Genomic DNA, 24,501 nt, shown 5'->3' with positions numbered 1-24,501 from the left:
TTATTTACCTATTTCACTTATTTGGCTCATGAAGATGAGTACTATTATCTCGCTAAATTTTTTTTCAAACAAGAATGTCATACGAGTTTGTTATTTAGACATTCAATTTAACCTACGCTCGAGACGTCAGGCTCACGACCACAAAAAACGCATACTCTCACTAGGCCAACTCTTGTTCTTTGTCTAAATGTTATGTGTAAATATATTTGTTGAATATGATAAAGCCAATTACGTTCATCTTTAGTTTCAATGTTGACTAGATGTTTGTGCTAAAATCACATAATTTTTTACCAAGTCAATGACATGCGTTGTTGAAATTTCAATACACTCATAATATTGTGATATTTGGGTTGACCGGTTCACTATGGATATGTCGAGTCTACAAAACTATGTTTTTCATGAGCGACTTAGGGTTTTTCATGTCGAGTCCTCAATGGTACTTCAGCTCAAAAACGCGTTCTTAATATGAGATGATATGAGTTTTGCTTATAAGTCACTCATCGATTGAGTTATACCAGATCGATGTGAGATTATAATCTTGACTCTTGACACCGAACTTATTGGGCCTTATAGATTGAGTCATGTTAGGTCCAATAAATAGGATAGAGATCATGTCAGATTGAAACCTCATTCATTGTATTGTTATTTTTATGTCACTCGCTTTCTTCAAGTACTTTGATAATGTTATACCTAAAAACAACGAACACAAATTCAAAGGGGAATTAGAGAAAAAGAGATTGAAAATTTCTTGATTTGAACATATAATCATGAACATTTTCAACAGAAAAAAAAAATCCACAAATTACAAGACCCCAAATCCTAATTCAAAAAAAAAAATAATACATTTCTAGAAAAGTGTCTGTAGACACAATCAACCATATTTGGTCCACTCTGCTTGTCACATTCGCATCGGATATGGTCGGTAGCTTAAAACAAGAGAGCATACCCACCCTTATAAAACCTTATCAATTAATGCAATCTATACTGAAAATAACAAGAGGAAAAAGGAAGAGAAGGTAAGACAAGCAACTTTGGCTATACTATCACTATGTGACCAACACCTGACCTGACCAAACTTTTGTTCAACTAAAGGACCCAAAAGAAAGAAAGAAATGAAACGCAATACCCAAACTCATAAAAAGAATATGAAGAAGATTCACATCTGGTGATACTGGTGGCTTTGACCTTTAAAAGTTTGAACACACTTTGGTTTCTTTTTTCTCTATTTATTGGAGCATTGTGGCTGTAGAAGGGTTGAGTGGACACCGCAATGTCTGTCCTCTGGAGGGAAGAGTATCCCACTTTAAATCTTCAACCTTTTTGCACTATTTGTCCTTTTCATTCAATTCCCTCCTCCCCTCTCTTCTCTTGTCTGATCTTCAGTCTTCACTTGCAAAAGTAAGAACCTGCTATATTACTCTTTTCTCCTTGATCTTTATTTTTATTTTCACTTTTCACCTGCAAAATTTAGCAACAGGGCAGTCAGAGCTGTTGTATTATTCTTAACAGACAAAAGGAAATCATGAACATAATACTAAACAGCCATGCCAAAAAAGAAAGATCACAGGATGCAGCCCAAAGAACCACTCAAGATATACAATGACAATTTTATTGAAATGTGAGTCAATATTTCCACTTTCTCCTTCTTTATAAACAGATTACCCAAGTGCTTTTTCAGTGCTTTCATTCAAACATTAGGATTCTACAGTCTCTTAATTGAAATTTCAATGAATTAAAGTTAGTACAAAAGTCTATAAATCTGACCCTACCACTACTGTATCAGCAAAATTTTATTTTGTACACTTATCCTTCAGAAAACAGAAAGAGTACTTAATGAAGACAAATTGCACAAATAATCTGATTAAATCTATTATTGTCTCAAGATAATCCTTAAAAAAGTACAACATTGTGGATGTCAATGTAGCTGTGAAGGTCCAAATATGACTGACCAAATTAATATCATTGGTCCACCTCGTAAAACCCATTAAATATAATGAAAGTGTTGCTTATTTTTTATTGCGGCATTTCGAAAGCTTAACAAAGAGAACAAAAACTAAGTATGAAGGGTGAAGGAGAAAACAGAAAGGACAACAAAAATCATGATGGATTCGTGAAAGACAAACTGAAGGACAAATGTAAATCATGAAATGCTGCAATCAAGTTACAAAAATTGCCCTTTATTTTAAAACCAAAAGGGAAAATAAGGTATGATTTTCTTGGCCATGAAAAGCGAAAGGTGGTCTTGGGGTCCTAGGCACAGAAGCAAAAGAACTGAGCTTTGCCTTCACAGTCAAACAAAATATGATCACAACTTCGCAGTTCACAAGACAAAATCCTTTTCCGGACTATATATATATATATATATATATATGTCTCTAAAGCCTTCACGCAGTTCGATCATCCGTTTCTCTACTGGATGACTAAAATGCCCTCTCAAAAACCTTTTGGGGTTATTTATTCAAAGAGACCATACTATCCCCTATCAAAATTTCATGATTCAATGTCGGTAGGCCGACAAGAATAGGGGTCTGTCTTCTCCCACGTCTATAAAACACAATAAGTTCAACTATCTGTTAAAACAACAGTAAAAAAAAAACCAAGTAGAACAACCGGTTGTTATAAGAGTTCATTTTTTTGAATAAAAAAAGGAGAAAATGACAAGACAAACGAAACTGACAGGTATACACTAGATGACAATTCCAATAACTTCTGGTCACGTTGTTGAACAATGTCCAAATCTATTCAAAAGACCAGGACATTCTAACATAAAGCTTAAATATATTGAGACGCACCAAAAGATGGTGTTCACGTAGCAGAGAAAACATTGAAGGATGCATAATAAAAGCTAAATGTGTTGTTTGTGAGTGGTAGCTGTTTGGTAGTTTTTGTTTCAATTCCAATCAAAAGATGGGGACTTTTCAAAAAAATGAAGTTATAAAACAATCATTTCTAAATTATATTAAGCGAGGTAGCTTTCTTCAAACAGACGGGGATCACAGGATTAAATTTATGCGAGTCAATTGTGCATGGAAAAGAGAAAGCTTACCTTTAACCTCTTGGGGTTGCTTTCTAGTATTTAATAAATCCAGTTTAAAAGGGCTTCGGGGTAGCTTGTTTGAAAGCAACAGTGGGAGCAATTCTGCAGCTCCTCCTCATATGCTCCAACACAAGTTCTCCTGCAAACCAATCGAGTTTTTCGAAATTGCTTTCCTCTCCAATCCTTTTGCCACCAAAGAGCACCGACTCCACATTCTTCTGTTTAAGCATTTCCTCAGCAGCTCCTATTAGACTTTTCACATTGCCAGGGCTAGGATCTGTATCCACATTGGGTCCACACCTGCCCAAGCTCGAACCATTGGCCTACAACACCATAATTGATGGCAAAGTTTTGGTCAAACTATTTGATCAGCAAGGTGAAAATCAATGTAATATATATATATGAGAATATATATATATGATTCTCACACTTTCACTTTAGCCCCTGAAAATTGACAAGTTTCAGCTGCAGAAATAAATGTTGGGTTTGTTACACCAAAATAATCACACCCTCGGAAAATCTTTAGACATCAACACAGAACTTAATCTCAAGACTGAATCAAATCAACGCATAATTTATCAATTTAAAGAAAAAATGGAACAGTAATTCAAGTGGGCATAAACCTTCTAGCCTAGAAATGCTCGCAGCTCTAACTCACTACATATGCCCACTGTGGGGCTAATCAATTTGAATAGGTTCCATCAACATGGTAGATTAGAACAACATTGGTGCATAGCTTTAAAGGGGCAGCCCGATTTGTGCCCCACTTCTTTGGCAATGTCAAGTACACTGAAAAAGTGGTGGTGGCTTAAAGTTGCCCGCCAGTAACTCTATCCTTTTAATTCAAGAAGGAAAAAGAGCAATTAGGATCACACTAGATTCTTTTATTTTTCGTAGAGTGTCCACTTCCATCTACAAAGTTGATTTGGCAACACATTATGTATTGCATTCAAATTAAAGGGTCCCCGCGCTGGTTGATGTAGAGCAGTGTAGCTACCTAACGTTAATGCAGTATAAGAACTGGAAAATCAGAACCACAACCTGGTACACTGACAGCACATGAAAGCATCCCTAATAATAAAAGGTAAGCTAATTATGGTATGATTGTTTTTTTTTCCTTCTTTGAACTAATATATGTGAACAAGAATCATGAATGGCATCTAACCATCATTATAGCTGAGACCCCAAACCTAAAATCCAATACATTGCCCTCCAGCCATTTTTAACTACCAATTGCAAAAGTAACTGGGCCACAGAGATTCCCCTTTGTCCCCTTTCAATTAACTAAAAGCTGATCATTCATACTTATTTGTGATTTTGATGGTTGTTGAAAATCTTTCTAAAGATAATATCCGGTGCTCCTTGGCCTCAACCACTGCAGGGCTTAAATTGCCAAAGGAAACTAATGCCAAGAGAGAATACAGCTACTTTGTCTCTAAATGGTATAAGAGAACAGAAGCTTTCAATGAAATGCTAAAAGACGCAAAATAAACTGACATGCACCGAATTGTAATGTGCTTGCAACTAGAATATAGGAAACCAAAATGCATGAGTTGGCCAGGAAAACAGAGCCCAAGACTACCACCACTGGGTGCAAACCAACACCACAGAGACACCCATGCCCCGCATTGACTCCCCTTGTACGATTTAGAACTCCATGTTTCCCAGGCATCAAGAAAATCCACAATTGGACCCAAAAAAATTATTCAATCACATGGGTCAAAACTCACATAAAAACACAAAGAATCACAAAATATTCGTGTCACAGCTATCTACAGTAAAAGACAAGTTCCTTAATCCTTAACCCATACTAGCCTGGCAGCCTGGCTAAAATTGTCTCGAGTATGTCAAAAACAAGGGAAAAATCACGCAATTAAATGCACGCGCTACGTACCTGTATACGAACGTAGTTACTGCTTCTACACTGACCGAACGCCATGGCCACCGCCTGGTCCACTGAGTCAGCGGAGCCATCACCAGATATTCGAGCAATTGGTCGAGCCCAGTCCTTGGCCTTCCAGTTCTTGACCTGTTCGTATTCAAAGCTTACCTCGACTAGTTGACCTGTTCCGAGAGACAGCACCAACAAGTCCTCAACTCCTCTCACGAATGGAAATTCTTGCTTGTTATGCAGCACGTGCGTAATTGCGGCGGCGGTGGGGTTACTCATAGATAGACCGCCGTCAACCGCCACACAACTTGTCCTTCCATCCACAGACCGCATCAAAGCCGGTTCGAACTGCCCCGGTTCGGCTGATGTCGCCCGGCACACCTCCCATAGCCGGAAGTCGAAACTGTCCGTCTCTAAAGCGTCGGCTCGGGAGAACAAAAACGGCGCCGTACTCGATAGGTCGAAGCAGGGTATTAATACCGGCTTCAACGTGTCCTTGAGAGTCAGACTGCGGCCCTTGTCGGTGAATGCTTCCTTCACTGCTTTCTCTAAACCGGCGGTGGGCGACCCGGTCGAACCAGTAACTTTTATAAGCCGCTTCAAGAAGCCGCCTCCATTAACGGAACCGCCAGAACTGGAACGGTAAAATCGCTTCCCCTGCTCAGCCAGGAAACGCCACGTGTCATCTGCCTTGAAAATCGGACGGTTATGATCCTTGGTGCCAAACAGCATCGCCGTGAATATGCCACCGATACCGGTCCCTGCAGCGACATCAAAATAATCTGCGATTCTCGCGTCAGGATTACCGGACTTGGCCTTTAGAGCGTGTTCCAGGTATGCCAAAGCTTTCCCTGATAGAATCCCTCGCATACCGCCTCCATCGATGCTGAGTATGCAGATTTTCCCCCTCTGGTTCTTGATAGCCGAAACGCTATTATCAACAGCGACCGTTTCGATCGGTTTCAATTCCGCCACCGGCGGAGAGATATCTTTGGGCTCCCAGAGCTTTTGATCGTCATATCCGAAGAGAAACTTACTTTCAAGGATCGAAAAAATTTCGTAGCTCAACTTATCAGTGTCTATGCTCGGCTCTTGCATTACCGATGGATTACAAGCCATTTTCGACGGAACTTCTTCTGCAATATATCCGTTCATGCACCAGAGAAGGATATCACAACCCTCAATCCGATTGTACTCCCTCCTGCTTCTTCTCAACGTAATCGCAAACGAATTCACCTTGACGTTAACGCCAAAATAACGATCCTCTAGTGGTTTTAGCTTTTAAGAAACACGCGAAGGAATCATTGCTCTTATCTCCCCCAAACCAGGACTCCCATTGACAAGTTCATTGTCAGTTTCGTTGAACCTTATATCCAATCAGTCTTTACAACAAACAGATAAAAGACAAAAGAAAGAAAAGATTCAAATCCTCCCAATAAAGCCCTCTGTGTCTGTATACGTACCCTCCTCGTCCTCGTGTTTTCTTCTTTTCTTTTCTTTGAACAGAGCACGCGGAAGCTATAACATCAAAAGATTAACCAAATAAACAACCATTCCAGCCAACCAAAAGCCCCAAAATAACCAGAGGAGGTCAAGGAGGCAAGAACACAGCAGTTGCAGAGTATGTCTGTTTATAGACCTTTCAAATTCCCCCTCTCTCTCTTGTTTCTCTCTCCAAATTTTTGTAAGTCGACACGTTAACTACCATGGTAACCCCTGCTTCGTGCCGTTTTAACATCACCGACCGACGCCAAGTTTGTTTTGATCTAACGGTTGTAATTCGTTACGCGTGGGCCCCAGGAGAACAACACCGTCGTCGACGAAAAAAATGGAGACGCACTAATGGGAGCTTATTTTTTCCAAATTGGCTCCCATAAAAGTGGGGTCCACCGACCCAAACTAGATTAAGTTTGGACATGTTCGAAATCTGGGTTCGAACACAAAATTTTTGTTGGGTTTAAACTAAGTTTGGGTTTAAAAATAAAAATTTTGTTCAGTTTATTTGTCCCCGGATTAGGTTATTATCCGATTTACTTGTCCGAATTTAAACCAATCCAAATTTGGTCAATTAAGTACATCTGAAATCCAATCCGAGTTAGAGTCCAGACATATAAATATTTCGTAAACACTTGATGTTATTCGATCCAAAATTGATCTTCTGTCACCCTTAAAATAAATAAATAAATAAATATCTATATGTAAATTGGTGATACGTGCTGACGGGTATGTGTGTGTCAGTGTTTTAGGTCAGTGACTACCTGAGACGGACAACACCGAGTGTTTTGCCCGTTGTGGGCTCCGTAACACCACACATCAGCTGAGAGTGAGTTGTAACGGTAATTCGGTGAAAATTATTAAAAAAAATTACTTTGACCCCGTTGAAAAAGTATATAGTATTACATAGTGGATAAAGTCATCGGCGTGACACGTAAGTCGAAGAGTTGACCATAGTGAAATATGAAGAGAATGCTAACTTGGATTATTTTATTGGATTACCCAATCAAACAGGAATGTGTTTTATTACTTTAGAATTTTGTGGTGGTTGTGAAGACTTATAATCCCACCTCCTAGATTGATATATCTAATCGAGTGACATATGAATATATGAACAAATAGTGACATATGAACAAAGATCAAATACGTTTTTTCGATTTAAATACTATGGAGAAGGCCTATGAGAATAAATGTGTTCCCCGTAGTTTAGAACGGATAATATTTGTTGATGTGTTTGAGCTTGAACTTCTAACATAATATCATAGCAAATACTCAATCTATTTGAACATAACCTCTACTCGTGTCCACTTGTTGGATATCGCATAACCGAGCTCATAAGAATATTGAAGTGTCAAAACTTATAATCCCATATTACTAGATTGACATAACACAGCCGAATGACATATAACCAAATGTCAAACACCTTTCACACAACAGAATTTATTTTCTGGAGCTATGTATTATGGAGACGAAGATGATCCAGGAGAATAAATTCATATGCAAATTGGGATTAGGAGATTAATTGAATCATAATGTCACTAATGCTATTATGTCAATTGGCCCTCACAATATCCAGCAAAATACATTTACTTGTTATTAGGAGCTCTCTTCTTACTATTACTAATACTACTTGAATTAAGCTTTTAGGTTTTTTCAACAGAATTGATTGATTGATTGATTGAAAGATATCTAAATTAGGCTCACTATCGTTGCCTGCCATTTCTGACTAATAAGTAGTTGATGACAAGCCAATTCAAATCATGTCTTCCATGAATGCGCTAATCATCAAGATAAGTGGATAGTAATCTTTTTGTTTGGGAATTTCGCCACCTTTAATTTCCTCCAATCGCTGTTCACCCACCCACACACACACCCACATCTGTTAACACACAAAAAATGCACAATTAATTTCACCCTCCAATTTCATCCACTTTCGGTAGTTGTTGTTCCTCGTTTTTCTCATAGTGACAGGCTTTAAGCACTTACTACCGCTGATTACGGGTCCGAATTTACGCACCATGTCCATGTTTTCTCGAGCTCGATCAATGTCTCTTTGACTCTCTTTTTTCCCTTCTTCCTTTTATAAACTAAAAGAAAAAATAAAAACAACAATGGCAGCTCTGCTAGTTACTGCACGTACGTGCGAGGAAGTTAATGGGGTTTGGAACATAGTGAGGGCAAGGGATGGGGAGTTGCCTTATGGGGACAGAAAGACATGCCATTGGTATTAAACAAGCTGTTCTTAGGTTTGTCTTCAGAGAGTCTCTGGTCATTTTGTTGTTGTTTTGTCACACACATTGGTGTATCCAAACCTACATTTTAACTTTCATGTCCTTATCGCATTTATCTCCAACCCATTACCCTTTTCAGTCCCCCCCACTGCTGTCAACATTCTTCCCTTGTCAGGGTCTTTAGGATCCCATGCTTCGACTTTCGGTGCAAACACCCTTGAATTTTGATGTCAACCAAATCCTCTAAAATAGGGGCTAGCATTAATACTCTCTTTAATTTATATAAGAGAGAAAACACACTGTGGTGTGTAACTGGGTATTCCCCAATTCTAAGGAGGAATGATTGAATGATTATGCATAAGCCCAGCCTTTTAGATATTGGTGATGGGTTTATCTCAGGCCCATTAGTACTTTTGGCCTTAGTGGGAACCCCTTGGTTGTTCTCGTCTTTTGATGCGAAGCCTGGAATGAACCCAATTGGATATGGCATTATTGTCCAACAATATGGACTTGTTCCAGGTCCATTAGCATCTATTTGGGCTTTCTTATGAACCCAACTGTATGTTCTTCCTCTAATGTGGCCCATTAAGTTTGTTACTTGGGTCTTGAGCTGAGCCTGGAACTGTTGCACATAGTTTGGCCCAAATAGTGTCAGCAACTACAAATCTGCAATACAGAAGATTGATACCGTATATTCTATTTGCATGTGGTCTAGTAGCAGAGCAGATTTTACAAGATGTCTTGGCATTGCAATACTAGGCTACTAGCAAGTAGAAGAGTCCATATTCAAATACTTGTCAAATTCAATAGCAAATTCCATTATATTTGCCATTTCTTTCCTGTTTTCTTTAGCTATCAGCATTAATGAATAGTAATGTGTGACAATCAAGTCACTAGTTAGAGTGATAAAGATGATGTGTATCCAGAGTTCGAATCCCCTCTTCCTGCTCAAAAAATAAAAAGAAAAAGAATAGTAATGTGTGAATAGTTTACAGCATAGTATGAACTATTTATTCCCTCCAAATGTACGGCATAACAGAGGAGCTGCAAAATAAGTGTAATGGGATCATTCATGTTGAAACAACCAAATTGTTCAAGGAAATGAAAATCCTCAACAAGAAGTGTGGAGAATTCTTGGAAATAGAATAAACGCCTTCATCAGATAAATGTTGTCCTGGCTGCTTGTCTGTATACACTCTTCTGACATTAGACAGGCGTTTCCAGTACACCATACCACCCAAACCCAACACAGTAACTCCGGCTATCACTCCGAAGGATATTCCAGCCTTCTGTCCACCACTCAGTCCACCCGAAGAGCCTTCCACGGGAGCAGGTGGTGGTGAGGTGGTTGGTGAGGGAGATTGCAAGGAGGGTCGTGGTGGAGTTTGACCTTTTGGTGGAGGTGTTGGGTTAGGACCTTGTGGTGGTGCCCCATTGAAGTTAGATGGTTGTACGATTGAAGTAATACCAAAAATGGATCTGGCAAACTTTGTGGGCAGGAGGGATAGGAGAAGAATGAAGCAGAAATGTGTGATAAAAGTTGCCATTGAGAATTGAACTGAGGTTCAAATTTGGGAAACAAACAAGTGTTCGACAAAATGCTTAAGAGAAGCTTGAGATACAAAATGTCCAAAAAAAGTGACCACATAATCCAAGTATTACGCGGAAATTTAATATAATGCCAAAACAAAACAACATAGAAAGTAAAACATTGTTGCGATAAGAAACAGGGAGATAAGCTAGACTTTTTCTTGTTGGACTGATGATAAAGTGGTAAAAATGTGTTGCCAACTACAAAGTGGTTAAAGCCAACTATACATAGTGGCTTCCAAGCAGAACAATGATCTTGCTGCATAGACTAAACAGGGTATAATTTGTAGGACGATTTGAAAAATCTTTGCAACATCTGCATTAGTGGTTTTATAAATTGGAAAGAACATCTTGAATAGAAAGAAGATCCAAAAGCATAAAGTATGTTGTAATTATTAACTTTCAAGTTTTATTAAGCTGAAGACAGAGAGAGACAGAGGCTGTGATACACACGATAGTATACATAGAAACCTCAGAACAAAGAACTGCAGAGGCCAAGTTGCATCCCCAAAGAAGTCAGAAGACATTCGAAGCCAAAAGTTCATAGCTGTAAATCGCACTTCTCTCGAAGTTTTGCACCTTTAATTTCTTTTTCACACAAAAGTCAAGAAAACTCCATGGACAGTCTTTCAGCTTTTTTTGTCTTGTCAGCAAGTTGAGTTTGGTTTCAATTACTCATCAAGGCATATTCTTCTAGTTTTATTGGTGACTAGGGAGAGCTAAAGAATTGAGCCCTCCTAAAGAATTGAGCCCTCCTAAGAATTCATCTGCAGTGAAATTCAAGGTAGGATCTGTTTCTGCTGTTACTTTCTCGTGTGCAAAAGCACTCATCTTCCCCTTCACCCAAGTCACAATGGCATCGCTGCTTCATAAAGAAACATTTTTTCCAATTAATTCAAAGAAACCCACAATCAGAATTAGAAGAAATCAATACTCACATTTTCCTACTGAAATTGACACAAAACCCACCTGGTTCTCACTCCATCATATTGATGCAATTGAATCCCATTAACAAATAAGTGCAAAGTCGGATACCCAGTAACATTAAACTTCTTCGCCAATTCAATTTCCTTTGTAGCATCGACTTTTGCGAGTATTGCTTGTCCCTTGAGACCTGTAGCAGCCACAGCGTATTCAGGGAGTAAACGCTTGCTCCAAATGCACCACGGCGCGTAAAAGGCCACCATCACGAACTGGTTCCCGGGGACGAATTGGGTGAAATTCTTCTGGGTCAGTACCAGAACGTCTTCTTCAACATTGACAATGGTAGACAAATGGGAGTTCGAGGAATGTTTGTTTTGTTCGACTCCAATTCGAAGTTGTACCGGATTTTTGGGGGGAACTGATCGGAAGGGATCGAAAGTGTCAGTTTCTATGTATAAGACGGTGAAGAGGAGGAGTGTTGTGGCGAAGACAAGATTAAAAAATTTCGGAGTCGCCATTTTTAGGAAGACATTACAGACTCTCAGATCAGAGAGAGAGAGTCAAGCCCAAGAATTTAAAAGAAACTATCTATTTATTTATTTACTTCATGAAAGGCGCTCATTTTGGAGAAAAATTGTAACTTTGATGTTATTAATGACTCTACTGTTTTTCTAATTATAGTTTATTGTAATTTGTTACTAGTACCCACTTAGGTAATTCTATGGCAACAAACGTATGAACTCAAGAGGTTTTAAATTCTAGTGGCTACATTATGGGCTTTGACCCAAATTACCCTGTCATCGTGCATTGTTTGCGCACCGGGTTTAGGCCCTAAATTTGGTTACCGAAATTTTTTTTATATCAACTAGTCACTTCTTTCTATGTAGCTTTCTTGCAATTATATCGCTCTTTCTTAACTGCTAAATTTATTTTTTTTTGGTGGTTAGCCTAATTTTGTAAGTTATGCTACTTTTGCATGTGTCGTTTTCGAATAACGAAAAATTTTATATCAACTAGTAGTAACTTCTTACTGTATGTCTTTCTTGCAATCACATCTCTCGTCCCTAACTACTAAATTTGATTTTTTGTGTGGTTAGCCTAATTTTGTAAGTTACACCAGTTTCACGTCTCTAAAATGAATACAGTAGTGATTCTACATTAATTATGCAGTTTAGCTAAGTACACGACACTAGAGAGAGCGGATGACCTAAACTCACTCTCATTTGGTGAGAATTGGGCAATAATTCTGTGTCTTTGTTGATGATTAAACTAAAAGAAACTACTGACTATTTGGTGAATTCTTTCAGTGACATTTTGTTTAAGGCATAAATGCAAAGAAATTCACAGATATGGATAGGAATTCAGTGTTTATGATAATATCCAAGATAACATAAAGGAATGCCTACATCCTAGGTAGATAAAGTCTGCAGATATCTTGTTTGTTCCCGATCTTGCCCACTGCTGGAGCCTCTTCAAAATGAAGCTCTACCCTCCTCTGCATCAACCATCTGGGCGGCGGGAAGCAGCAGCAGCTAAGGAGAAATTCAGACATGTTAGGATTGCACCATTTTCTGTTCAGAAAAAAAAAATGCAAGTATGTAACACAGAAAGGCGTACATGTTTCTCTGAATTAGTGTAAAACACTGGAGCATTTTTAGCGGTGGAAGTGGACAGAGGATGCTTATTCAAAGACACAAATTCAGCTATTTCTCCACTGATGAATTGGCCATCTGTGGAAATGAGAGCAGAATGTTAGAAGCCAAAGGAAGTTCTCAAATTACTGGGACGCGGCGAGAACTTACCGAAATGGTTATGTAATTGTAATCCAGACTCCTTTTTGAGTACAATTAGCACAGGACATTTGCGTTGTGGGTGGATTTTGAACATCCTTGCAATATCAGCACTAGCAGTTTGGTAGAAGTTGACGTCGGTATGCAGTTCTGAAGCAGCAGCAAGCTCTTCTGCGTCTTTACCCTGTCAATTTTCAGGCAAATAAATTGTGTAACTGCAGAATAGACAGTGCAATTTCAGTGTAACAGTAATGAGTAATCAAACTTTAGCCTGTGAAACCTCAGACCGTGTCGATGGCACAGCCATCATCATGATTATTGCAGAAGACACAGATTGAAAAGAAAGAATAGCATATGTACCAAGTAACAGTAATAATAGTGCAAAAACTCACAGTATCTGCTGCACAATAAAATTGCGAAAGGAAAAAATAACTGTATTGAACGTTTCCCAGGTTTAACGGTGACCAAGTACCTCAAAAGAATCAAAGAATGCCAGAACAACCATAGATTTCGCTGTCAATATACGTTCACCCTCCGTTCTTGACATCACGTTGTAAATCCGGCAACCCATCTTCCCCTTCACCCAATCCACAATAGCATCACTGTAGTGAAAACCATGTTAATCATTGTCATTGGGTTAGCGGCCCGAGTTTAGATCAAGCTGTCAAATGGACATGTTGAGTTGGAAATTCTCGATTAGCCAAAAAAAAAGAAGAGAGATTCAACTAAATTGATCGCGCACCTGCTATTTTTGTAGTAGTGTGTATCGATATGAACTCCGTTGACGAAAAAAAACAGCGATGGATATCCAACAATCTTGTACTCTGCTGCAAACTTGGTTTCTCTTGTAACATCAACTCTGGCAAGAACAACCTCCCCTTTTAGTTTTGTGGCAGCCGTAGCATATACCGGCCTCTGTCGTCTGCTCAAAGGGCTCCACCAAGCATGGAAATGCACGATCAAGTATCGATTTTTAGTCATCAAGAACTGATTAAAATTCTTCGCACTCACCTCCACCACGTCCTTCTCCTCGAAACCATTAGAAACAGAGACAACTCGATCAGAGTTCTGAGGCTTGGCATGGTGGATCTGTTTGCCTTCAATGAAAGCAACGAGTTTTGAGAGAGTAGAGTTGAAATGAAGAGCTGATAATTGATGAGTACTATTTGATGTGAACCAGAAGATGCCAAAGATGAGTATGGAGGTGAAGAGGAGTATGAGAGCCTTTGTTACTGTTCTTGAAGCAGTTGACATTGTTATGAGAGAAGTAGAGGCAAGCAAGATAGAGGAGGTAACAATTGAGGTGAAGGAGAAATCTTGTAGTCGAGTTAATCCATACATGGGACTTGACGACAATGATGTCTTGTTGCTTTTGGAGTCTACAAGGTGAGTCACATTGGGATGTCAGCTCATGATGTGTGTCATTGTCGGGGTTTCCGGCCCAGCCCGTGACAGACGACGGGCCGTTCCAGGCCCGGCAGGCTTGCATGGCTAAGTGCAGTATGGTATAAAAATTTGAAGGTTATAAATATATCCAGGAGGGAAACACATATCACTAAAGTTGTGGTGGTGTAGTGGTTATAAGCTTGGTTAGCATTCATGAGAGTGAAAAAAACCAAATGAGAGAGTAGTGGTGTAACCCCGGAGTGAGCGGGGTCGGGATCACAAATCAGTTACAAAGTGTTATTACTGCGGAGGGACAAACTTTTACAGTATTTCAAGAAAGTTATGACGATAGTTAGGAGAGACTCTTACAGTATTTAAAGAAAGTTATGACAATAGTTATCCTTCCTAAAGAAATTATGAAAGTGTTTTCTTGGCAGATGCAACACACTAAACGTAGTTCAGATACATAGTTGAAGATGTATTCAACATAATACAGAAACAACCACAGTTATCCTTTTAAGCTTTCTGGTCACTATTAATACAAAAGCATCAAGCAACTTATTGACTGCAACGTCATCCAAGTTATTACCATCAACTTTCACAACACTTGATCCATCTAATACTTATACCATTTCCAACAACACTAAACAGCTTCAAGACTTCTCTTTTAAGTCCAAATTGGCTGGGTTGAAAGCTTGTCTTCATGAAAATCCTCGCGGAAGGACTACAAGATAAAAAGAAACAACAGCATATCACTATCAGCCTTAACCTAGTTACCCCAGGCCTTGGGGAGCATATGTTGAAAACTTCATTGCAGAATCGTATATATGTGTATGTATGTATATGTTTGTGTGTGTGTGTGTATATATTTGTAAGTATCATCGACTTTCTAATACATATGTGCTGTTATGAATATGTTCAAAAGTTAGTTCAGACAAAAGTGCAGTACAATACAAGGTTTACAGCAGCATATCAGACTAGAAGCGGTAAGAATACAACGGAAAACGAAAGAATTGTTGAGGTAATATAAGCCCTAGAGTGAGATGCTGGTATGTGCTCACGCAACTCATGAAAAGTAAATGTTTTTCCTTTTGAATTGGAGAAGACGTGTATTCCTGGTCTGAACTCCATGAAATATTTTCGAAAGCATAGAAGCTATAACAGATACCGATATAAATATAACCACGAACAGCATATACATGTATTTTTTTATCTTGTGAACTTCTCAGTTTCTAGTGGAACGGATTTAAGCAGCAAACGATTACATTACATTATTTTCTGTTACTGGCATTCATATTTCAGCAATCAAAATCTTTAGCTGCCTCTTCGTTTAGGTAGCAGAATCTTTCCATTCATCAATCATCAGAGCACAAGGCCAATACTAAGTAAAAAAAAATGATTTTTTGTGCAGTACAAAACGTAACACGGAAGAGCATACCAGTCTCTGTGGAATTTTGAAAAACTTTGGATATTTTTCCATATTGAAAGTCGTCAATGGAGGACGCTTGCTCGAAGACACAAGTTTGACAATTGCTCTGCTGCTGAATTCCCCAACTGTAGAAATGAGAACAGAATGTTAGAAGCCAAAAGGTACTCAAATTACCGAAAGGTAAAGAAAACTCACCCAAGTGGTTGTGTATTCCAGAATCCTTTTTCAGCACAACCAAAGCAGGACGTTGGACTTGTTCGTCAATGTTAAACATCTTTGCAACATCATAATGAGTAGTTTGATAGAAGTTGACATCAGTATGCAGCTTCGAGGCAGCAACAAGCTCTTCAGTGTATGCAGCCTGACGAGGAAATAGAATCGAGTGATAAGAAAAAGAGCATAGGAGTGATCAGTGATCCAAGTCTAGACTTAAGCCTGTAAAAGCTCGGTCCTTGCATATTAGATATTACTTGACACCAGTGGCCTCAATTCTACCTTCTATAAGATTTATGAACAAATCGTCTTAAAAAGGAAATGAGCAAACCCAAAAGAACAGTTATGAACTTATGATTTGTAGTGTCTGACTGTCTGGTGCACATATGCAGTAGAATAGATCTATAAAAAATTTGTCACGTTTGACATCTGGGTGATCAGTGACCTATTTGTAACATCTAACATTCCTCAGGTTTAAAGAGTGATTTAGTACCTCCAAATCATCAACAAATGCCAAAACAATCATAGATTTAGCAGCCAAAATGCGTTCAGCTTCCCCTATCGTTGTTATATTGTACATCCGAGAACCCATCTTCCCCTTCACCCAAGTCACTATGGCATCCCTGCAAGGGGAGAAAAAAAAGTTGTATAGCAGCAGCCAGAAATCATATAAGAGATGCCCAGTCTACATTAACAAGTGGATAAACTCTACAGTTGCTTGATCATGAATTTACTAAGAACATACATTGAATTTGCTAATAAAATCATGTACTAAATATTTTGGGATAAATGTAGACTAAACACGAAATGACAAGATTCACGAGTCTTTTTTATTAAATGGAACAGCATTGTCTAAATTCTCGAGTTTCTATAAGTGATCCCATCAATCTCATCCATTTTCCATGACTTTCAACACAAGTTGCTCGTCCAATATCCAAAAATTCCAACAAATTTATAAATAACCAATCAAATTGAAAACTGACCTGCTTCTGTCACCGTAATATGAATCCACATAAGCTCCATTGACAAAGAAAAGCACGGTGGGATATCCTTGAATACCATACTCCTTCCCCACCATATGTTCTTTTGAAACATCAACTTTAGAAAGCACAGCCACACCTTTCAGCTCCGTGGCGGCTGCAGCATATGCCCCTTTCAGGCGCTTGCTCCAGTAGCACCAAGATGCGTAGAACTGCACCATTGCATACTGATTACTCTTTGCCATCAAGAACTGGCTAAAATTCCCTGCACTTAGCTCCACTACGTCCTTCTCATCAATTTGCAGGGGGTGAGCGTCCAGGCCTGTGGAGCATGTGTTGAAAAATTAAACCAGAATCATATACGTATTGACCAAGTATCGTCAACTTTGTAGTACATGTGAAAAGATATGAATATCTTCATAGGTTATTCGATCAAAATGCAGGGCCCAATGGCTTCAATCGAGGGATAGCAACAAAAGAACAAGTTTTTCGACATCATGCTAAAGGGTTGCAGCAGCATATCAGTTGAGGAACAGTAGGAACACAATGGAAAAAGACAATGTTGACTCCAAAACAATATGCAGATATGTGCTCATGCAAATCATGAGAAGTAAAATGGTCTTCCATTTCAATTGGAAAAGACATATACTTGGCCCAAAGTTCATGCAATGTTTTTAAAAGCATAAGAACAACACCACAGATCGATATAGATATAACCATGACCAATATATTGATACCTTCTTCTTTTTTTTTAATCTATTGAACCTCTCAGTTTCTTGCGACCCAGATTTAGTTTGCAAATATGACATTATTTTTTGTTACTGCCATTCATGTTTACAGTACTCAAAAACTTTGCTGCCTCTTCATGTGTAGAAGTACCCTTCTCTGCTCAACCATTGAGGCACAGAGCCAAATTCAAGATTTTTCGTGCAGGAAAAGATGTAACACTGAAAGAAGTACCTGATATTGTAGACTCTTGATGAAACTCTTCAAAAATAGTGTTCTCAAGAGAACGCTTACTGGATGACACGAATTCAGCTATTGCTCTGCTGTTGAATTGATCATCTATGGAAATGTGAGCAGAATGTTAGAAGCCAAAAAGTAACTCAAATTACTGAGATGTAGCGAAAACTCACCCAAGTGGTTATGTATTCCAGACTCCTTTTCCAGCACAACTAAAGCAACACTTTCGATTTGTGGGTCAATGTGAAACATCTTTCCAACATCAGGATAAGAAGTTTGATAGAAGTTGACATCAGTATGCAGCTTTGAGGCAGCAGCAAGCTCTTCATTGTATGTAGCCTGACAAGGAAATAGAATCGAGTGATGAGAAAAAGAGCAATTTTCATTTAAGAGTGATTAGTGATCCACATCTAGACTTAAGCTTATAAAAGCTCGGTCCTTGCATATTAGATATTACCTGACACCAGTGGCCTGATTTCTGCCTTCTATAAAATTTATGAACTTCATTTAAAAACAACTTAAAAAGGAGAATGAGAAAACCCCGTAGAACAGTTATGAACTTATGATTTGTAGTGTCTGGTACATGTGCATTAGGAATAGATCTACAAAAAATGGCCATGTTGAAATTTGGGTGATCAATGAACTATTTGTAATGCTCTATGGAACAGACTCAACCAAATAGTAACTGTTAACTGGATTAATAATAACGAGAAGTAATGTTAAAACTCACGGTATAAGGTTTAGTATATCAGTCTTAAAAGAAGAGAGAGGCAAAATCTAACATTCCTCAGGTTTAATAGAGTGATTTAATACCTCCAAAGCTGATATAAATGCAAAAACAATCATAGATTTAGCAGCCAAAATGCGTTTAGCCTCCTGTATCGTCATTATATCGTACACCCGAGAACCCATCTTCCCCTTCACCCAAGTCACTATGGCATCCCTGCAAGGGAGGAAAAAGTTATATAGCCGCAGGCACACAAAAGATTCCCCATAAACATTAACAAGTGGATTAACTACAGTTGCTTGATCAGGAATTTACTAAGAATATGCATTGAGCCCTTATCTTAATATGCCAATCAAATCATGTAAATATTTTGGGATAAATGTAGACTAAACATGAAATGGCAAGATCACGAGAGTCTTTTTTATTAAATGGAACAGCATTAGCTAAATTCTCGAGTTTCTCTAAGTGATCCCATCAATATCATCCATTTATTCGCGACTTTCAACACAAGTTGCTCGTCCAATATCCAAAAATTCAAACAAATATTGACAAAATTAATCAAATTGGAAACTGACCTGCTTCTTTCACCACAATATGAATCCACATATGCTCCATTGACAAAGAAAAGCATAGTGGGATATTCATTAATCTCATACTCCTTCCCCACGATAATTTCATTGCTAGCATCAACTTTGGAAAGCACGGCCACACCTTTCAGCTCCATGGCTGCCGCAGCATATGCCCCTCTCAGGCGTTTGCTCCATAAGCACCAAGACGCATAGAACTGCACCATCGCATACTGATTACCCTTTGTCATCAAGAACTGGCTAAGATTCCCCGCACTTAACTCCACTACGTCCTTCTCATCAATTTGCAGGGGCTCAGCCTCCAAGCCTGTGGAGCATATGTTGAAAAAGTTAAACCAGAATAATATACATATTGAAGTGTCGTCAACTTTGTAATATTTGAGCAGATATGAATATCTTCATAAGTTATTCGATCAAACTGCGGGGCCCAATGGTTTCAATCGAGGGATAGCAACACAGAACAAGTTTTTCGACAGCATGCTAATGGGTTGCAGCAGCATATCAGTTGAGGAGCAGTATGAACACAATGGAAAAGGATAGCATTGATGAGATAAGATAAACTCTAGAACAATAAGCAGGTATGTGCTCATGCAAATCATGAGAAGTAAAATGGTCTTCCTGTTCAATTGGAACAGACATATACTTGACCCGAAGTCCATGCAATGTTTTGAAAAGCATAAGAACGGCAACAGAGATCAATATAGATATAACGATGACCAATATATTGATACATTTTTCTATCTATTGAATTTCTCAATTTCTTGTTACCCAGATTTAGTTTATAAATATGACATTATTTTCTGTTTCTGGCATTCATATTTACAGTACTAAAAAACTTTGCTGTCTCTTCATGTGTAGAAGTATCCTTCTCTGCATCAACCATTGAGGCACAAAGCCAAATTCAAGTTTTTCGTGCAGGAAAAGATATAAAACTGAAAGACGTACCTGTTATTGTAGACTCTTGACGAAACTCAGGAGCTTCTTCAAAAATGAAAGTGTTCTCAAGAGAGCGCTTGCTGGATGACACAAATTCAGATATTACTCTACTGTTGAATTGACCATCTGTGAAAATGAGAGCAGATTGTTAGAAGCCAAAAAGTAACTGAAATTACTGAGGCGTAGCGAAAACTCACCCAAGTGGTTATGTATTCCATACTCCTTTTTCAGCACAACTAAAGCAGGACTTTTGATTTGTGGGTCAATGTGAAACATCTTTGCAATATCAGCACAAGAAGTTTGATAGAAGTTGACATCAGTATGCAGCTTTGAGGAGGCAGCAAGCTCTTCAGTGTATGTACCCTGCCAAAGAAATACGATCAAGTGATTAGAGAAAGAGCAATTATTTTCAAGAGTAATTATTGTTAAACTTAAGCGTGTAAAAGCTAACACCTTGCACATTAGATATTGCTCGACATGAGTGGCCTAATTTCAACCTTCTATAAAACTTATGAACTTTGATAAACAAGCTCTTAAAAGCCTGACAGAACATTTATGGCTCTGTAGCATCTGGTACATGTGCATTAGGAATAAATCAACGAAAAATTTGTCATCTTGGAGTTTGTTCTGATGAATTATCTCAAGCAGTCCAGTTCATTGTTTAACCCATAATATTCTTGGCATACCTCCGCAGGCTGTGAAGGCCTTCAATAGAGAAGAACTAAATGTGATTAAACTAAGATCAGAATAGAAAGATTTCAATCAGCACTAAATGTAATTTTATGTGGTAAAAAGATCCTTTATTAGGATCTAGGTAATAAGTTCAAAGTTCAAACCAATGGTAAGTTCCTTCATTACAACCCAGGTGTATATCTTGAGACAATATAAACAGCCTATGTTTGTCGATAGAATACTTTTAAATGATCCTTTCTAGCAATAAAAAGGCTAAAACAGAAAAGAACATAGAAATAGAAACTTCAAGTAAGCAAGTTAATGGTGAAAGCATAAAAATGATTTCCGCTATGCAGGCTTCTAATTTCCTTGATTTGCCATCTCATGATTATTGCAGAAGTGATAGATCGAAACTCAATGTTCATATTCCAAAAAGTTCTCTCAAACACAACCAAATAGTGATTATAATGATAATAGCAAGAATTAATGTTAAAGGTAAGAAAAGACAATATCCACCAGTCCTCAGGTAAAAGACGTGAACTAATTACCTCTAAAGCATCAACGAATGCCAAAACAGTCATAGATTTAGCAGCCAAAATGCGTTCAGCCTTCTCTTTTGTTGTCACATTGTAAACCAGGGAACCCATCTTTCCCCTCACCCAGGTTACTATGTCATCACTGCAGCAGAAAAAAGCCATATTATAGCAGCAGGCAAAGAGAAGAAGCCCTATATAGACAAACAAGTAACTGGATAAACTCCAGTTGCTTGATCATACATTTACTAGAATATGGAATGAGGCCCTGTAGACCAAACATGATTTAGTGTTTGTTTCTTATAACTTGCTTGTTTTGGCTTCGTAAAAAGTTTTCATGGTGGAACTTATTTCCGACAAAGTTGGTTACATTACATGTTAGCCATTAGAGGATAAGGTTCCTGATAAATCTGTTCTTCCTCACCCTGGTAGGACATACAGTCAAAACCAAAAACACCACGACCACCAATACCCAAAAAGCAACAATCTTAAAAAATAACCAAATCAAATTTAGATCTCACCTGTTTCTGTCACCATAATATGTATCCACATAAACTCCATTGACGAAGAAAAGCATAGTGGGATATCCATTAACCTTGTAATCATCCCTAATCAAAACTTGCGCAGAAGCATCAACTTTGGCTAGTACAGCCTCACCTTTCAGCTTCATGGCGGCCTCGGCATATGCTCTCCTCAAGCGCCGGCTCCAATAGCACCATGGAGCATAAAACTGCACCATCACATACTGATTACTCTTGTCCATCAAGAACTGCTGAACACTCCACAGCTCCACAACGTCTTTCTCATAAAAGGATGGCAGACCCAGAGGGTGACCTTCCTGATCATACAAAAAATCCCTAGATTCTTCAACTCGAATTAATGGCCGGGTTTCAACATAGTGGGTTTGTTTGTCTTGAAGGAAAGATAGGATCTTTGAGAAATAGATGAAATGAAGTGGTGGTGACGTGAAAGACAAGCAGGCCCAGATGAGGAGTATGGAGGTGAAGATTAGGAATGGAGTCCTTGTTGTTGTCGACATTGTTGGGAGAGCAATTCAGGCACAAGAAGAGCAGAGTGACAGACAAGGATCAAGGAACAAATAAAGGAAAAGGGAAAATTCTTCCGTTGACTTGGTGCACCATCGTAGTGGCTGTTGGTTTCAAAGTCCAAGTCTACTCGAGACCAATAATGAATGGATAATCCAACTTGTATTTTGGGTTTTATAAAGGAAGCGTGAGTTATGGTGTTGACTCCAACAACACAAACGCCAAATAACTTAAATAAATTTCACATCAACAAGCATGACTGAGAACATTGCCAATCTGGTCCAAAATTGGACCAGAGTACTTTGGAACCCTCAATTACCCAATTCCAGATGTTTTCGAGCGAGTGACCTAATTGTAAATGTCTCCGATTTTCAGTGACCTATTTGTACTTTAACCGCATTTAAAGAGATCTGCCAAGTTAACCATACCAATCTATTAACAATTGCATTTCTATGAAGCATTGTACGACTGAGCATGAGAAGGAAATGAACCCCCAAGCATTGCCTATCCGGGCTTTCATAACTGAAATAACCATATTGTATTATACTTCACATGAATTTCATGCCACTCTCCCCAAAATGGCAAAAGTACAGGGTTCAATGGCTTAATCAAGTTCTTCCATAGCATTAATCAAGTCCTTTTTCAGCTCTAGTTCTTGCCTGAGTTTCAACTCCTTTTCTAATCTCTCCACCAAGTCTCTATCATTCTCTTAGATTGCTAGCTCTGCTTCCTTGAGGCGTCCTTGAAGACGATCTCTAACTTCTGTCCAGTCCGTGGGAATGTCTTCATTGGGCTGCTTTCAAGAATGTTGCTGTCTGTATCTTCTTGAACAAACTTCATACATCCCTCCAATTGCATTACTGCATGTTCATAAAATTTTGATATCTCATTCAAGCAACCGATGCCACTTTATGTAGACTGAACTCTTTCGTGTACCTTATCCATACCAGAATCCACAGTCTTCATCATGGTTGCATCTGTCGTAGAAAGTCTGAATCTACCATCTAATCCTTCAAACTACTTGCCATTTCATCAGTAAAACAACCCTTCTCTGTAAATTTTTTTTTCACTTATAGAACCTCAAAAGTTTCACAGAAATCAGAATTATGCATGAAATAGTTGTGTGTAAACATATGACTGAATCTTAAAGTTAATGAAACTGAGAAGATCACAGTTGGTTTTCCCTGAAAAGTGGATGATCTATATGACTTTTGAGTCCACATTTCTCTGTGTCTCACTCCAAGGTCCCTGAGAAGAGCTTTGGCTCGAAATTTCTTTTGTTGTTCACTTGAATTTCAGTTATATATAATGTCAATCTAGAGTTATATAACGTCCATTCTCTCCAACAACAAATGGTCTTCAAATACTCTGAAAACTTGGCACAAAATGCTCTGATCACAATGAATGTTGTTACATCCAAAATCAATGAACCCAAAATTCAAGAAGGTTTTGTGTATATGCACCAGTGACACACCAGGGCCACCATTTACTCCTACCAACATATTAAACACCAAAGCCGTGCGAGTCCGATATATCTATGGAAATCGGATACAATATTATTAACATGTACGAGGGTGTGGATTATAATTCTAACGTATTTGTATGAAGGTTGACATGAGACATGGGCTTGTTTGAGCTGTGAGTTATAAAACTGTGGTGTTGTGAGGTGAGTTGGAACGCAAAAAGCTGTTTGGCGCATCACTTTTAAAACTGTGGTGCGGTGCTGTGAGGTGCGTTTGGTGTATCTAAATTACGGTTATATTAGATGGCTAATAATGTTAATATAAAATCACTTAAGGTTTACATTGTACGTTAATCTAAAATAAAATAATTGACCTAATTTGATTACGTAGGATAATACAACATATATTGTAAGCGTTTGGGAGTGTTGTGAGGTGTGGTGAGGTGCTGTGAAGTAAAAAGCTGTGGTGCTGTGCGATGAGTTGGAACGCAAAAACTGTTTGACGTGACACAAAAAACTGTGGTACTGTGAGGTGTGTTGCAGCTGAACACAGTTGCAACACACTGCCAAACTCATACATGATGATGTCAAGAAAGTCATAATAAAGAAA

At 38.5% G+C, this 24,501-nt stretch overlaps 5 protein-coding genes across 6 annotated transcripts; all 5 read right to left on the bottom strand.

Moving 5' to 3' along the window:
• Positions 1-829: 829 nt before the first annotated feature.
• Positions 830-6,627, bottom strand: LOC119989041 (patatin-like protein 6). The gene is made up of 3 exons (XM_038834330.1): positions 4,932-6,627; positions 3,047-3,360; positions 830-1,458 (listed from the first exon to the last, which is right to left on the bottom strand). Exons 1-2 carry the CDS (start codon positions 6,081-6,083, stop codon positions 3,091-3,093), a joined length of 1,422 nt encoding a protein of 473 aa, XP_038690258.1. The 5' UTR covers positions 6,084-6,627; the 3' UTR covers positions 830-1,458; positions 3,047-3,090.
• Positions 6,628-9,672: 3,045 nt separating this feature from the next.
• Positions 9,673-10,543, bottom strand: LOC119988095 (formin-G-like). Its single transcript, XM_038833009.1, has one exon. It carries the CDS (start codon positions 10,198-10,200, stop codon positions 9,724-9,726), a length of 477 nt encoding a protein of 158 aa, XP_038688937.1. The 5' UTR covers positions 10,201-10,543; the 3' UTR covers positions 9,673-9,723.
• A 127-nt stretch (positions 10,544-10,670) lies between these two features.
• Positions 10,671-11,729, bottom strand: LOC119990071 (protein disulfide isomerase-like 1-3). 2 transcript variants are annotated; one of them, XM_038835888.1, is made up of 2 exons: positions 11,213-11,729; positions 10,671-11,108 (listed from the first exon to the last, which is right to left on the bottom strand). In XM_038835888.1, exons 1-2 carry the CDS (start codon positions 11,683-11,685, stop codon positions 10,943-10,945), a joined length of 639 nt encoding a protein of 212 aa, XP_038691816.1. In that variant the 5' UTR covers positions 11,686-11,729; the 3' UTR covers positions 10,671-10,942. The 2 variants fall into 2 exon arrangements, with proteins under 2 accessions (XP_038691816.1, XP_038691817.1); XM_038835889.1 differs by having other exon boundaries at positions 10,671-11,105.
• A 732-nt stretch (positions 11,730-12,461) lies between these two features.
• On the bottom strand, positions 12,462-14,313 carry LOC119989818 (protein disulfide isomerase-like 1-3). The gene is made up of 5 exons (XM_038835532.1): positions 13,700-14,313; positions 13,430-13,559; positions 12,970-13,141; positions 12,785-12,897; positions 12,462-12,699 (listed from the first exon to the last, which is right to left on the bottom strand). Exons 1-5 carry the CDS (start codon positions 14,296-14,298, stop codon positions 12,640-12,642), a joined length of 1,074 nt encoding a protein of 357 aa, XP_038691460.1. The 5' UTR covers positions 14,299-14,313; the 3' UTR covers positions 12,462-12,639.
• A 426-nt stretch (positions 14,314-14,739) lies between these two features.
• Positions 14,740-22,529, bottom strand: LOC119989444. The gene is made up of 13 exons (XM_038834964.1): positions 21,905-22,529; positions 21,399-21,528; positions 20,376-20,541; positions 20,188-20,304; positions 19,231-19,549; positions 18,742-18,871; positions 18,102-18,267; positions 17,926-18,030; positions 16,969-17,287; positions 16,479-16,608; positions 15,968-16,133; positions 15,782-15,897; positions 14,740-15,067 (listed from the first exon to the last, which is right to left on the bottom strand). The coding sequence occupies exons 1-13, from the start codon at positions 22,420-22,422 to the stop codon at positions 15,011-15,013; spliced, it is 2,439 nt and encodes an 812-aa protein (XP_038690892.1). The 5' UTR covers positions 22,423-22,529; the 3' UTR covers positions 14,740-15,010.
• Between the last annotated feature and the right edge of the window lie 1,972 nt (positions 22,530-24,501).

This window comes from Tripterygium wilfordii, chromosome 21 (assembly GCF_013401445.1).
Source record: "Tripterygium wilfordii isolate XIE 37 chromosome 21, ASM1340144v1, whole genome shotgun sequence".
Taxonomy (NCBI): Eukaryota; Viridiplantae; Streptophyta; class Magnoliopsida; order Celastrales; family Celastraceae; genus Tripterygium; species Tripterygium wilfordii.
This window is presented reverse-complemented; position numbering and strand designations above follow the sequence as displayed.